Source organism: Ctenopharyngodon idella, chromosome 16 (genome assembly GCF_019924925.1).
Source record: "Ctenopharyngodon idella isolate HZGC_01 chromosome 16, HZGC01, whole genome shotgun sequence".
In the NCBI taxonomy this organism is placed as follows: domain Eukaryota; kingdom Metazoa; phylum Chordata; class Actinopteri; order Cypriniformes; family Xenocyprididae; genus Ctenopharyngodon; species Ctenopharyngodon idella.
This window is the reverse complement of record NC_067235.1, coordinates 16,293,759-16,310,031: the sequence shown is the minus strand read 5'-3', so window position 1 is coordinate 16,310,031 and position 16,273 is coordinate 16,293,759. Positions and strand designations below refer to the sequence as shown.

General features: G+C 38.6%; 1 protein-coding gene across 4 annotated transcripts in view; it reads left to right on the top strand.

Moving 5' to 3' along the window:
* ddr1 (discoidin domain receptor tyrosine kinase 1) overlaps positions 1-16,273 on the top strand; it is a 41,978-nt gene that overhangs the window by 19,107 nt on the left and 6,598 nt on the right. Inside the window, exons 3-15 of one of the 4 annotated variants that reach the window (XM_051864609.1) lie at positions 1,251-1,353; positions 4,325-4,553; positions 4,647-4,794; positions 4,923-5,025; positions 6,116-6,302; positions 8,096-8,345; positions 10,006-10,119; positions 10,776-10,823; positions 11,540-11,700; positions 13,039-13,240; positions 13,835-13,948; positions 14,478-14,773; positions 14,925-15,052. In XM_051864609.1, the coding sequence (XP_051720569.1) occupies positions 1,251-1,353; positions 4,325-4,553; positions 4,647-4,794; positions 4,923-5,025; positions 6,116-6,302; positions 8,096-8,345; positions 10,006-10,119; positions 10,776-10,823; positions 11,540-11,700; positions 13,039-13,240; positions 13,835-13,948; positions 14,478-14,773; positions 14,925-15,052 (2,083 nt within the window). Of the gene's footprint in view, positions 1-1,250; positions 1,354-1,441; positions 1,610-4,324; positions 4,554-4,646; positions 4,795-4,922; positions 5,026-6,115; positions 6,303-8,095; positions 8,346-10,005; positions 10,120-10,775; positions 10,824-11,539; positions 11,701-13,038; positions 13,241-13,834; positions 13,949-14,477; positions 14,774-14,924; positions 15,053-16,273 lie in introns of those variants that run through there. The other 3 variants (XM_051864612.1, XM_051864610.1, XM_051864611.1) reach the window with 3 other exon arrangements.

Below are 16,273 nucleotides of genomic sequence, written 5' to 3'. Positions count from 1 at the left end.
TGTTAACGACAAAATGCTATTTTAATTTAATTTAAATATGTTAATCCATTAATTTAGGGGAGTTTTTAAACTTTTTGATGACAGGGACCCCAAAACATAATAGAACTCATCATGTAAGGATCCCATTATACTCTGTGACTACGTGTCAGAATAATAATTTGAAAATTTGGTCTTAAAAATATTGTTATATTTTATTTATGTCTTAGGTTAACATGTTAGCTTTGTGTAAAATATTAACATTGTGCAAAATCTGTTTTCTTTCAAGTTTCTAGTTAGACCCTCAAGCATTTCGTTTTGGAATCCCCAGTTTGAAAACTTCTCAGCTCTGACATGGTTGACTGACTGACTGACTGACTGACTGATTGGTTGATTGGTTGATTGATTTGATTGATCGGTTGATTGATTTATTGATTGATTGCCTTTTTTTCTTTAGGGTTAGGGTTACATGGGTATTACAACGTAAACATGGTTTATGAGGACACTTCCTGTGTCCCCGTAAACCAAATGGCTTAAAAAAACATACTAAACTGTGTTTTTTTGAAATTCAAAAAAAGCAGACAGTTTTCTGTGATGGGCAGGTTTAGGGGTAGGGGTAGTGTCGGGGGGTAGAATATACAGTTTGTACACTATAAAAACCATTATGCCTGTGGAAAGTCCCCGTAAACCACATACAAGTGTGTGTGTGTGTGTGTGTGTGTGTGTGTGTGTCCTAAGCCATGTAATGGGGAGGGTTGGGGAAAAACCTGGCGATCTACCCCGGAAAAATCATCGCCAAGAAAATTCATGGACAGTCTCTCGCTTATGGCAAGAGAATCACCAAGAGTCGGATACGACTGAAATGGTTAATGAATAAATGACTATACTATTATAGTATTTATTAATATTTTTAAATGTTTTTTGTTTTTTGTTTTAATTTTAGTAATTTTGTTATGTGATTTTGACTATTTTTTTGTTGTTTTTTAAATTATATTTAGCTTGAATTTTTATGTCAGTTTTAGTATTTTAGTACTTCAATTTAAACTTATTTTATTTCAGTTAGTAGGAAACATTTCTTTTTTTTTTCATCTAATATTTAGATTTTTTTTTTTTTCAGCTTTATTTCAATTACCAAAAAGTTTCAGTTAGCAATAACACTTGACAGAATAAGCGTTCTGTCACAATCCTTACTCTTCATGATGAGTTTGACTCTGAAGCTCATTTCGGAGGGTGTTGTCAGAGCCTGTCTGAAGTGTTTCCTGTGTATCACACAGCTAAGTGTCGCTACGCTCTGGGGATGGAGGACGGCACCATACCTGACTCTGACATCACCGCATCCAGCGCCTGGTCCGACTCAACCGAGGCCAAACATGGCAGGTGAGCACGAGCACATGCTTTCATTTAACACTTCTTCTTTTGCTCATTGCATGGATTATAAAATATTCTCACTCTCGTTTTGTGTTTGTGTGATTTGTGGTTGGTTGTTTGTGTTGGTGGGCTCTGTGAGGATCATGAGAGGACGTGATTAGGTTACATGAGATGTCAGTAATGGAGCGTATCCTGATATAGAGCATTAGGTAATGACATTACAGCACTGTCTGTCTGGACGAGACTCACATGCTGCTGAATACAGGCCAGTACCACACACACACACACACACACACAGTAGCAGATGCAACACACACACCACACACATGTTGGGTTTCCATGTTTTATGGGGACATTCCATAGACAAAATTATTTTTATACTGTGCAAGCATATTCTTTCCCCTAACCCTAAACCTACCCATCACAGAAAATATTCTGCATTTTTCAAAAAACATCACTTAATATGATTTTATAAGCCTTTTTTTCTACGTGGGGACCAAAAAAAAAGATTCCCATAATGTAGGGTTTACCTGAACCTTACACACACACAAACAGAAAAGCAGACACAAAAACAGGCTCTGAGGTTACCATCGCCATCCCATCCTGAAAAAAATAGAAGTGTGTGTGCGAGAGAGGGGTTTCTGTCTTTTGGCAACACACAGATCATGTGGTTGTTATTAAGTCCACATTCTGTTTAAGACAGCAGGGGGATTTTGAACGGAGGGGAGAGGAGCTTACAGGAAAAATGGAGCAAGGGAGAGGGGGATATAGCCTTAAACAGAAAAGGGGAATAAAGGGGAAAGAGGGTGGAGGTTTAGAGGAATGATAGGGTGCTGAGAGGTGCTGAAGATGGGATTTATGATAGGGATACAGCGTTTAGGGGTGTGTGTGATGTTTTATATATTTGAGAGGGTTCTCACACACATGACCTCACAGAGAAACAGCTGTGTGACAACATGCTGAAGACCAAGAAATGAGAGAAAGACAGAATGAAGAGGGGCTGCAACTAACAAGTATTTTGATAGTTGATTAATCTGTTCATTATTCCTTCAATTAATTAAGTTCACAATTTAAAAAAAAAAAATTATTCCACATCTGGTGGAAATGGTATATAAAGCATGTAAATGTTTTTAACAGGCTTCAACAGTTTATAAATAAATAAGTACTTTTATTTCTGGAGGCCGACTGTTGCACTCGTATATGAAGTGAAAAACAACCCAACACTCTTCAGTTTTAAAGCAGCAACACAGATTGAATTACCAAAGTATAAACAATATTACAGAAAAACAAACTCCGTTAACTGGAATGTTCTGCAGGAACAAACCTTTTTTGCAGTTTTGTTGTACTTGCAATTTCTGAAATTGGGTCTGGACCAACATTGATCTTTTTATTACAGTAGTTTGACTTTCTCTTCTCGTTTAAGTGTCTTATACTTGGCCAGAAGAACATTTCAAGGTGAACTAGACTTCATTTTGCTTTGGAAAGGGTCTGTGAGACTGTGTCTTAATGGCTCTGAGGTCATGGTGAAGATTCAAGGGTGAATCTGAAATGTCTCAGACTGGTCTCAGTTTCTCAATCTCAGCTGTGTCACAATGAGGTCTCGGTGAGGTGACAATACCCACACTTCACTGGAACATTTTATTTCAGGTGCGTTTTTCTTTGTGTTTGAGTGTTTGTGGTCTCAACTGTCTGTCATCAGTGTCCCGTCACCTATGTGATAACAGTAGCTGAATGCAGAGACATTCAGTGTTGTTCTTTCTTCTGTGAGTGAGTGAAGGTTAGTCTGTACTGATACTGAGCCAGTGGATTGCTCAGGCTATTACGTGTGTCTGTGAGTGAAGAAAGTATGCTAGGAAGTGAGAGAGAGAGAAGCCAGGTGAAGGTGTTTACACACACAGACCTCGCCTCTCATATATCACCTCATTTGCTTGCAGGGTTTTTACCAAGAAATTTCAAATTGTGTGGTTTTTTTTATTAGTATTTTTCTTTTTCTTTTTTTCTGTTCTGTTTTTTGTTTTGTTTTTTGTTTTTTTTGTTTTGTTTTGTTTTGTTTTGTTGTGTTTTGTGTTTTTTGTTTTGTTTTTACCTATTGTAATTGTTAGTGTTCCGCTTTTCTTTCGCTCTGGAATTCTGTGGCAACCCATAGAACCACATAAAAAGTGGTGGGATTGCGCCTCTTGGTGGCGCTATAACTTAAATTATTAATTTGCCACTAACTACAGTAAAGTATATGAAATTAAATGCTATATTTTACTGATGATTTTACTTCTTGCTTGCTGCTTTGTGCTTGGCCCTGGTTGCTTTCAGCTATAATGTTTTGTTTTGTTTTGTTTTGTTTTTTGTTTTTGAAATTTGTTTGAGAAAAATAACAAATGAGGGAAAAAATCTGCTATTAAAACCTGTGATTTATTTTCAGGTATTTGTACCCGCCAAATTCTCATTACTGTAACATTATTCAAAAAATTATATATACATTTTAAATTATTTAAAGCACCAAATTTAATTTAAAAGTAATTATTGTAATAGAGTGGGGAAAAAAAATCAGTAAAGAGTATCACTGTCATAATGTCACAATGCCAAAAAAAAAAAAAGTTAATAGTAGATAACATTTTCTTTATGCAAAGTATGTTTGTGTGTGTGTGTGTGTGTGTGTGTGTGTGTGTGTGCGTGTGTGTGTGTGTGCGCGTTCATCAGATTTACCAATTTAAAAATGTGAAATGTATTTGTATATTTTTAATTTATGTTACATCTCTAAATGTAAAAAAAAAAAAATGCTTTTTAGCTCTCTGTAAATACTCAGTACATCACTACATACAATATGTATTTTTATTTTTTTTTAAAGTGCCAGGAAGTAATTAAGGATATAGAGTAGGAATAGGACATGCCACACGTTTGCCTCGAACCTACACCACTCACATGAGCACCAAGACTCTAACATGTCAAGCATGTACATAATGCTTGTGTTTGTCTCCTGTCCTAGGTTGAGTAATGGAGAGGGGGACGGGGCATGGTGTCCGGCTGGTCCGGTGTTTCCCAGCGGCTCAGAGTACCTGCAGGTGGACCTGCATAAGCTTCATTTCCTGTCTCTAGTGGGCACTCAGGGTCGCCACGCAGACGGGCTGGGGAGGGAGTTTGCACGTAGTTATCGGCTGCGTTACTCTCGTGATGGACGACACTGGATGACCTGGAAGGACCGCTGGGGACAGGAGGTTTCTAACCCTTTTGTGAACTATCATAAATTTCTGTCAGCAGAATTTAGATCTTTTGTATGTTACAGTTCTTCCATGTTGTTTTTGTTTCAGGTGGTGACAGGGAACGAGAACACATATGATGTGGTCCTGAAGGACCTGGGTCCACCCATCATAGCACGCATGGTGCGCTTTTACCCACTGGCGGACCGTGTAATGAGCGTGTGTTTAAGAGTTGAACTCTATGGTTGTGTCTGGAAAGGTGAGTCCCACACGTGACAAGCAATCCATCATCCTGATCACACACACTCATTTCCATTACATTCACTGCAGGCACTTTCTACAGAGGAATGGTGTTTACCATTGAGTGATGTGCTTCTTCTCTGTTAGATGGACTGAAGGCGTACACCGCTCCCGTGGGTCATGTGATGACCCTCTCAGGCTCGCCTGTCTACCTTAATGACTCCGTCTATGATGGCAGTAAAGAGGCAGGGTAATACACACAACTTTTTTTCTTCAAATTTCATTTTTTTAAGAACTGAACTTTTAATTTCATACTCCCTACTAGTTTTCAATTTCTGCATGAAAATGTGCTACATAAATTGGTAACTGAAATGATGTAGAAACCATCAAATAGCATTTTAATGGTGCAGTAAGCGATTTCCGAGAAACGCTGTTGAAAGTAGATCGGACTGAGCTCCACAACACACTTGTAGCTAATCAGCAGTAGGGGGCGTGTCCCTGGGGGAGGAAAGAGAGTAAGCAAGAGGGAGATTTGAAGAAAGACTGTAGAAAGAGAGATGGCTGAGACATTACAAAAGAGAAAAAGTCAGAGGAATGTCACTGGAAAAATGGTTCTTTTTGCATAATATTCTTTTCAATATTTGAATTGAATGTCTTGTTTCTACAGTTTTCTAAAATAGTTATTATTATTAACAAACGACAAGTAAGAACAAAATAATTAGCATATAGTACACAAGAGTAGACAATACAAGCAAGAGTTTGTTGTTAGTCACCAGCAGCATACCAGCTCCAGACAAACAATGACACTCAAAACTGTCCTGTTACTAAAGCTAACATTACAATAACAGCATATCTTTGTTCTGTGAAACCAGATTTCAGGTCTTCCCTCTTAGGTCTCTCAAGTGCTGGAAACTTTTTCTAATATTAACGCGGGTCCTAAAACTCTTGTCTGATCATAACCCTTCTTTCTCTGTTCCCAACCCTAGTTTCATGCTGTGTGTCAGAAACAAGCAATTGAGAACTTGCTGAGTTAACCTTCTCAAATCTCACCTGGTCCTGTCGTACTTTATTTTCTGTGATGCATGTTAAAGTCCAGACCCCTTTCTCATGTATGTATGTGTATCTGTCAGGTGGGGTTGACGAATATTGTGTAGAAACATTCCCAGATGTGTTTTAATGGAGCAGAAATGTTTGCAATAGCTAAGCTAACGTTTGACACTAGCCAGATGTGTGTGTGCATATGGGAAATTCCAACATGTATGTGAGTACGTGCATCTGTGTGTATGTGTGTGCACATGCCTAATGACTTCACATCTGTAATGTCTCTCTCTTCTCCATAGGGTGATGTTCGGCGGATTGGGCCAGTTGTGTGATGGTGTTTTAGGTGGGAATGATTTCATGGAGAGTAAAGAGCTGAGAGTGTGGCCAGGATATGATTACGTGGGCTGGAATCGAGATTCCCTGGACCAGCCCACTGTTGACATTGAGTTTCACTTTGAAAAAACACGGGTCTTTCACACCATGCAGGTTAGTATGTATGCAAATAGCCCAAAATATGTTTGGTCACACTTAAAATGTTCTAATATCATTGCTTTAGATACAAAAAATTCACAGAAAGTGGCAAACTAATGAGACTAGACCTTTTTCTCAGAAGTAATTTTACTTTTCTGAGCCATTTTAAATAATAACTGGTCTCAAGGTGATTTTTATTCAAGACGTTCACATGTTTGTGCATACATGTTTTTAAGTGTTTAAAAAAAATGTTTTAAATGCATTTCAGGAATAGTTCATGCACAAAATGAAAATTCTGTCATAATTTTCTCATACTTTCCAAACCTGTATGACTTTCTTTCTTCTGCGGAACACAAAAGAACGGTTTTAGTTCGTACGATGAAAGTCAGTGGGGTCCAGAATACCATTGGACTCACTCACTGACACTGGACAAAACAAACATTTTTCAAAATGTCTTCTTTTGTGTTCCGCAGAAGAAAGAAAGTCATACAGATTTGGAAAGACATGAGGGTGAGTAAATGATCTGCTGTTCATCTTCAACTCGAGTGAACTTCCCACTATGCCAGACGGCAAAAGCTATCCCAGAATTCATCTCAGTCAGTTAGTAGGCACTAATGAAGCTCTGTCTCAGTAAATCTGCCTAGTAAATCACCCTCAGGAGTCATTATCCTTCAACACTTTAATGAACATTTGATTTGTTTTTATTTGTCTTTTTGCCTGTGGCTTTGCATTTGGGGTTGTATGTGATTCTGAGAGGCACCCGAGTGTTTCGTTTTCCAATTTGCGGCACCGCAATTATATCTGTTATTTGATTATTTGTGTATTGCCATTTTTTTAAGGGTCTTTCTGACCAGGAATGCTGACTTGTTTGTACCACTTCTGTCTTCTTCCTGTCTCGAGGGGACATAATCTTCATTCCTTTATCTCTGATATAACACATTTCATAAACGGCATCATCATCCCATGTTTCCCTGTTTTTCCTGCGGCTTCCAACAGTTTTGAAAACTTCCTCTAATACTCGCTTCCTTTAAATCTCGCAGCAGATTCCCAAAAGAGACATGAGAAATAGGACCAGAGGCTCCATTAAAACACTTCCCATAATAACAAGCACTTGTTCACGTGCCTTTGTGAAATGATTTATGTCGCCTCTCTCTGCTCACTCTCCCAGACTTTTGTTTAGAGTATTTCCGGCTGTATTCTTGCAGTTTCAGAATACCACCAGCCTCACCGGCAGTTTTCCTCTACAAATCATCTCCCCCATCCCCCATTAGTTCAGGAACTCCAGTGCAAAGTTTGCCACACACTGAAAAAAAATATTGGTGTAGGATTTACTTTAAAACAGTTTTCATTAAGAATTTGCCAGTAAATTTCACACATAATTACAAAGAAATGGGAAGAAACACACTGAATCAAACATGAAATTATATAGTAGAAATGTGTGTGTGTGTGTGTGTGTGTGTGTGTGAGATGTATGAGGTGTCATCATGATTGCTTCGACTACACTTTAACCTCCGCTGTTGTACTGGTTTGTTTTGAAACATGTTTCATGTATCAGTGAGCATTTGCACACATGTGCGCAGTTAGAAGTTGACCTAACAGCACCATTAATGTCTAACCTGTCACATTATATATGTTCTTGCCCTCCACCTTTCATTCACTCCCTGTTTCTTTTCTTTTTCTCCTCTTCTCCCATTTGTGGAGTAATAACTTCCGTTTACTTCTTCTATTTCCACTGCTCCTTATTTTTGTTCCCGGCAGTCTTGCAGTGTCTTATTGCAGATTGTTGTTTTTAAATGTCTCTGTTTCAGGTGCACAGTAATAACAGACACACTCAAAGTGTGCGGGTGTTCAGCGAGGTGGTGTGTGAGTTTAAGGCCAGTCTGTTGAGCCCGTGGGCGGAGCCTGCGCTGAGCCTTCAAGTGCCACTGTCTGACCTACATGACCCTTCATCCCGCACCATCTCACTGCCACTTGGAGGACAACCGGCCCAGATTCTCCGCTGCCGCTTCTCTTTCAGTGACCGTTGGCTCCTTATCAGCGAGATAAGCTTCTACTCTGGTATGAACACACACACCTGACCTCTCACAGCAACGAACACTGGCTCATTACCATTAAAGTTTAAAAACAGCCGCTTCGTCCATGTATATTAATAGTAATTTATGTATTACTATGGAACTTATTACATGGCTGTTTATGAAATGGATAAATAAATATTGATATCAAATATTGATTTTTTTTTTTTTAGTTGAGAAGAAAGAGTGTCTTGCACAGCTTTGTATTTAATCGTTCTATTATATAGTTTGGTGGTCATTATATATAAATATTTGACCATGGTGAGATGGAATTGATCAATCAGACAGTTTTTCAGAGTCATGTAAAAACCGTGCTAAAAAACATCTTAAAGCGTTAGTTCACCTAAAAATGAAAATTCTGTCATTAATTACTCACCCTCATGCTGTTTTACACCTGTAAGACCTTCGTTCATCTTCGGAACTCAAATTAAGATATTTTTGTTTAAATCCGATGGCTCCGTGAGGCCTACATAGGGAGCAATGACATTTCCTCTCTCAAGATCCATAAAGGTACTAAAAACATATTTAAATCAGTTCATGTGAGTACAGTGGTTCAATATTAATATTATAAAGCGACGAGAATATTTTTGGTGCGCAAAAAAAAACAAAATAACGACTTATTTAGTGATGGCTGATTTCAAAACACTGCTTCAGGAAGATTTGGCGTGTCGAATCAGCGTGTCGAATCATGATTCGGATTGTGTGTCAAACCACCAAACTGCTGAAATCACGTGACTTTGGCGCTCCGAACTGCGGATTCGACACGCTGATTCATAACGCTCCGAAGCTTCCTGAAGCAGTGTTTTGAAATCGGCCATCACTAAATAATTCGTTATTTTGTTTTTTTTGGCGCACCAAAAATATTCTCGTCGCTTTATAATATTAATATTGAACCACTGTACTCACATGAACTGATTTAAATATGTTTTTAGTACCTTTATGGATCTTGAGAGAGGAAATGTCATTGCTCCCTATGTAGGCCTCACGGAGCCATCGGATTTAAACAAAAATATCTCAATTTGCGTTCCGAAGATTAACGAAGGTCTTACGGGTCTGGAACAGCATGAGCGTGAGTAATAAATGACAGAATTTTCATTTTTGGGTGAACTAACCCTTTAAACCAGTCTAATGTGGGGGTCTAAGCAGGTCTAGTTTGCCTCCCGGCCTTGTCAAGCTGGTGTTATGCTGGTTTTAGCTAGTTGGCAGGCTAAAAAAAATCCCCAAATTCCCACTCAAAATCCAGCTCAGACCAGCAAAAAACAACTTAGGCTGGTTTAAGATGTGTTTTTTCAGCAGAAAATGGATGGAATTTATGATATTTTGCCACAAAGCAAATATTCCTACCTGCATGTTAATGAAATTTAGCTCAAGTGTGCTAGATACCAAAGTACTTACAACTTTAGTGACACTTCAGTGTTTGACTTTGAATTCTGATTGGTTGGTCAGTAGCTTCCAAAATATGAGCAGAATATAAACATTACAGTAAGCCTCAACAACAACAATTTGGAGAGAAAGTGAGACTTTGTGCTCACACTTGTTGGGTTTGTAGATAAGAGAGCCTAAATGATGAATATTCATGCTTCATCAGAGATAAAGCCTACTTATCTAATCCTTTCTCCATTATAATTTCTCTGTCTTGTCTCCAGAGCCGTTTGAGGATGGATCTGTCCTTCCTCCTCTCCCTTCCTCCAGCACTCGTCCTATCAATGCCACTTCTCCTCACACCCCCAGCCCTGCAAACGGAACCAGCAGCACCACCGGTGAGTCGGACGCATGTCAACCTCACTGCATTATGAGTGTGTATGCAACGCACTGCCGTGTGACGTTTGCATTAGTGCTGATTGTTAGTATTGGAACAGAATGAATGTTTTTAGTTCTTTAATGATTCTCCTAACAATTCCTTTATTTTTAACAATGTACCCCACCCCAATAATTGGTTCAAAATATATTGTAAAAGTACAATACATAAGCAATACTATTTCAGATATTTTAATATTTTCGTGTTTGTGTATGTGTGTGTGTGTGTGTGTTTGTGTGTGTGTGTATATATATATATATATATATATATATATATATATATACACACACTTTAGTCTTTGGAGTAATAATTGTATTAAATGGTACTTTTAGGCTATTATTATTAGTCATATATTTACATTTATTATTCATTTATACACACACACCCATGTACCATTTATTACAGTTATACTCTGGACCAAGATACAGGAAGCTTATTCATGAGGTTCATTGGGAGAACTGGGAAAATTATAAATTATAAATTATAAATCCTAATTTCACCCAGACTTCACAGTCTGCCCTCCTCATCTTTCAGCACTCCCATGTCTCTCTGCCCCTCAATCACCCACCCCACCTCTCTAGTTCTCCCTCTTCTGACCTGTCATCCTCATTTTTCCAGACCTCCTCATGACCATTACTTCACTGCTGCCCAGCAGCATGCCAACAGGTGAGAGAGAGAGAGAAAGAGAGAAGGACAAGGGGAAGAAAAGAGTATTGTCTCCATGCTTATTACATCACAGATTTTTATGGCATGTTTTCTAGCACATAGGCCTTTTATAATGTTTCCCTCTAATTTCCTTTACATTTAAAAACCCTGTCCTCATACTGTAAAATGCCTTGAGAGTTTGGTTGGTGGCTTTGTGTGTGCATGAGTATCCATCTTGAAGCCTGGAGAGAAAGTTTTTTGCATGATTTGGTTGACAATGCATTATTGTTTTGAGTTAGTGTTTCATATAAAGGATCTTTATTGTGAAATTGCTCCAGCTGTCCTTGCTTTTGTCCCTCTTTGAATTAACTTCAGTTCCCTCAGCTTTAGGACTGTGCCCACTCTCACAGCTCATTTACTCCCGTCAAAGCTTATTACTGCCTCCCAAAACAACAGCTGCCTCCTAAATTTACCGACATAAGCACACAAACACACACACACTCACACAAACACAGTGTATAAGAAAGCAAGTCAAATCACAAAAAGTGTGTCAATGACCATGAAGACATTTACAGCACTGAGATTAAAAGGTGGCTGTAATGGACAGATAAGCTTTGGTTTTACTCTCTAAACACTCTGTAGGCTTATAAATGCCTTGTTTATGGTGTTTGTAATCATTTAAATGTCAGATTAACATACACATGTAATTATAAATCTGCCGTGTTTCTTATTAACAGAGTTCTCTGCCATCACTCTGAGGGCGGGGTTACCTGTGGCCAAAGATGACAGCAGCAACACGGCCATTCTGATTGGCTGTCTTGTTGGAATTATCCTGCTCCTATTGGCTATTATAGCCGTCATACTGTGGAGGCAGTACTGGAAGAAGCTACTTGGCAAGGTGTTTTTTCATTATATATTCTACAGCAGGGGTCTCAAATTCAATTTGTGGAGGGCCACAGCCCTGCAGAGTTTAGCTCCAACCTTAATTAAATATACCTGATCCAGCTAAACAAGGTCTTCAGGATTACTAGAAACTTCTAAGCAGTGAGTTGGAGCTGGTTTAGGTTTAACTCCGCAGGGCTGTGGCCCTCCAGGAGCTGAATTTGAGACCATTGTTCTACAGTGTATTTCTTATTTTCCATGTTCATGTGTTTCCTATAATATATCAGTTAGTTCCAGTCCTTGAATCTGATTAGTTGCACAGTGTTCCAGGAGCGCTGATATACAATTCAATAGCACTGGGACTTTTCACTGTTTGTATCGCCCCACTTGTCTGTTTGCACATGGTGACAAGTGTCTTTGAGTGAGTCATTAACTCATTTGTTCAACTGATTAATTCAAAAGCTCTAATTTGTTTAGGAATGAAATGAGTGAGTGGCTATATCTGAAATCACATACTTCCTTACTATATAGTATAGGTGAAAAACAGTATGTGAAAATAGTATGTCCAAATTCACAGTATTCATAAAACAGCACACAAAAAGCACCCAGATGACTTACTACTTCTGGAGAGATTCTGAAGTGTACATCTGATGGACACTTTACTATCCTATGAGGCCATATAGAAAGTATTTGTGAATGGAGGTGGAAGGATGCGACTGACTCTGATAGGTCACATGATAATGACAACATGACTGATGTAGCACGTATAGATTATATTCACACTACACGTTTATACTGGAACATACTTTTTTAAAGGCTGCAAAGTAATTACAAGAAGTATGTATGTCAGAGAGTATGTGATTTTGGACGCAGCCATTGTCTTTATTAGTGAGTCATTGAATCATTCACTTAGTTGATTCATTCAAAAACACTGACTAATTTATCAATGAATCAAGTAACTTTATAAATGAGTCATTGAATCATTCAGATAACAGATTTGTTAAAAAAAATCGCCACTACTGTGCGTTGCTTTGAGACCCGCAATGATTGATTCTGCTTTGGCTTCGTTTGGAACTATTTTCACTGGTGGTGCAAAAATAGACAAATTAACTGACAATATTGTGTATAAAATATAAATTACTCAGTATAAACATTTTTGTGTTTTAGACTGCTGTAGAAAAGCAAAATATTTCTGTAACTGATTCATTTTCTCAAGAGAAAACTATACCTTTTATATGCATTTATCTGTTTAAAACATTTAGGAGTAGACTAGCATACAGACGACTGGACAAAATGCTGCAAAACTCCAAAATTGATTTCATGGCTCTTTAATTTTGTATCTTTATGCATCCAGGCCCAAGGCAGCCTCTCTAGCGATGAGCTGCGGGTTCATCTTTCGGTTCCATCGGACAACGTGGTGATCAACAACACTAACACGCACACATACTCCAGCCGCTACCAGCGCATACACACTTTCCCTGACGACAGGGACCGAGAAGGAGAATACCAGGAGCCCAGCACTGTACTACGGCCCCGAGAGCAGCGGGACAGCACAGGTGACACACACAAAACACACTGAAGCATTCATATACCTCTGTCAGTAAGTGCACAGGAACCCGGTTCACCACGGAGAATGAACAGCCAAAACGACATCAGAAAAAGTACTTTAGGACAATCCACAATCCAGACACAAAGAGCCACTGTCCTATCTGACAGAGAGGAGGGAGATTTTATTTTACTCAAACTCCACTCTCAAATGTTCCTGTTTTTTTTTCCTGCCATAGTTGCTTTCATGACGAATACTTCAATTTTGAATCATTGTGTGATTGTTTTTATATATTAATTAACATAAATGAATGCCTCAGAACAGACTGACCAATGAAAAGATAATTAACAGCCTGCATCATTATGGATGATAACACTGCCTGCTGTGTTTGTGCATCTCACATGTAACTGGTTTGCTCTGTCACCCCTTAACGGCCTTGTTGTTTGTGTTTTGTTGTTGTGTCGTCTCGTGTTGTGATGCGTCTGTGTTGTGTTGTGGTTTGGTTGTGCCGTTTCGTGTCATTTTTGTCATGTGGTGACCGCTCACACTGTCGTACCCTTCGTGGACTCGTGTGTCCGTGGGATGTGTGTGTGTGTCCTCCTAGCACTGCTGTTAAACAACCCAGCATATCATCTCCTCCTGTCTGACCTGACACATGGCCCCAACAGGCTGACAAACTGCCACAGCCAGCAAGAAAAGCCCCAAAACCTGTCCCAGGGTAAGAGAGAGAGGGTTCATGTTGCCCTGAGAAAGGGGCAAGGGGTGGTGTCCTCCCCAGGGAGCAGTTTTAAAGTCCCCTGAACTCCTAAAGGTAACAGTTAGAGTGATATAATGGCCCCAGAACAGCACAAGAGGGTATTAAAAATTCATAAAAGGGTGTTTCTGGGACTTTTATGTCTCAGGGGATGATTTTTATTAAAACTAAAAGATTTAAATGCATCTTTTGTTATAGGAAGGTCACATTTAAAACTGTCTCGGAAATTTAAAGTGCCCATAGTTGAAGAAAGGATATTGTTTTGTAAGGGATGAGGTACTGTAGGAAGTGTGTTAATGTTTTCTTACGGTCTTCTGACAGCAGTCTAAAGCCATACATATCACAGTATGCATGTAATGTCTCATCTCCAGTGTATGTGAGTGTTTAAGTGCATGTGTGCAGTTCATAATTACTTAATATAATGTAATACTTGTACTTTGAGTTTAGCTCTCTAAGTTTTTCTTTTGTACCTTTTTTTTTTTTTCTCTCTCAGCATGTGCTATTGACATGGTTGATAAAGGCCTACCCATTCAGGAGGGACCGCCTCCTTACCCTGGAGCTCCGCCCCCTGGTTTATCAGGGGCTCATTATGGAGAAGCATCAGGAGGCGGGGGGAGTGTCCCTCATTATGCAGAAGCTGATATCATCAGTCTGCAAGGCGTTAGTGGTAACAATACATATGCAGTTCCTGCCCTCTCAGCCACGCCCACTGATTGCCCACCATTGCCTGAGTTGCCACGGGAACGACTTATATTCAAAGAAAAGCTGGGAGAAGGACAATTTGGAGAGGTAGAACTTTGAATTACATAAACATTACAAATTCCCACTCCTTAGCTTTATGGAATTCTTTATTCATAAACCTTATTGTGTGGCCGAAAGCAGACTTTTAATAATATTGTTCCCTTTATACCAGTCAAATTATTGTCTGTTTCCTTGTTAGGTTCATTTGTGTGAGATTGAAAACCCCCAGGACCTTGCAAACCTTGAGTTCCCATTTAATGTCAGGAAAGGACGCCCTCTTCTGGTAGCTGTGAAGATTTTACGGCCAGATGCCTCTAAAAATGCCAGGTAACTGTACACGTTGTTAATCATTATTTACAAGACATAAATACATTTTAAAATATATTTTAAAACTATATTATATTTTAAATAAATTAAATATAATGTAGGTTTTTTTATTTTACATAATTATGCAAGATCATGATTTTTTTTATCATAAATAATTAGAATTTCTTAATGTTACTTCATTAACAAAGTAATCCATTTTCCATTTTTTAAAACATTTTTTACATTAACATTTCTTATGTTACATTTTTTACATTAACATTTGATATATATATATATATATATATATATATATACACACACACACACTGTGTTTCAAATTATTATGCAAGTGACATATCAGTAGAATTTCAGTACAATAAACATTCAGATTTTAGTTTTTCTAAGAAAGTGTTTGTTTGTTTGTTTATTTATCCATGTCTTTTTAGATAACTGGTATCTCAGACAAATATAGTTTCCAGGTACTTAGGTAAATGGAAACCCTACTTAAAGAAGTTCATTTGTGAGTGATTTAGAGCACAGCAGAACTCGGTCAGATGTTAAGGAAAGTTTCTGTCAAACAAGTTAATTGTATTAAAAGGGCAGCTATAAAAAAGCCAGTGTTGAGCAGCAAACAGGTATTTGAAGCTTCTGGTGTCTCTGGAGTCTCAAGAACCTCTCTATGCAGGCTGGCAGTTGTGGGTAAAGTTGCATTTCAGCCACCACTAACCAAACCTCACAAAGAGTAACATTTACAGTGGGTGTAGAAATACATTTTCAAACAGTTTTATTGCTGTGGTGTTTTTTTGCAGCATGGGATAGTGCATAGTGCATTGTATTTCAGAAGGCACTATCCTTCTTTTTATACCATAGCTGAAAATGGCCAGTTATGAACTCCACATATCTTGATGAAGTCATTTTGACACCCTCAGAAACCTTAAAGGGACCTTCCGTCTCACTTCCCAATATTTTAGCCCAAATCATCACCCGCCAGCTTCCTGCTGACGTCGCAGTCTTGTTGGAACGTGGTGGCCATTCACCAACCATCCAGAAATCCATCCATTTAGACCATCCATTGTAGTACGGCATTAGTCAGTGAATAAAACTATTTAAAAATGAGTCTTCATGTATTTCTAAACCCACTGTAAATGTTTCTCTTTGTGAGGTTTGGTTAGTGGTGGCTGAAATGCATCTTTACGCACAACTGCCAGCCTGCATGGAGAGGTTCTTAAGACTCCAGAGACA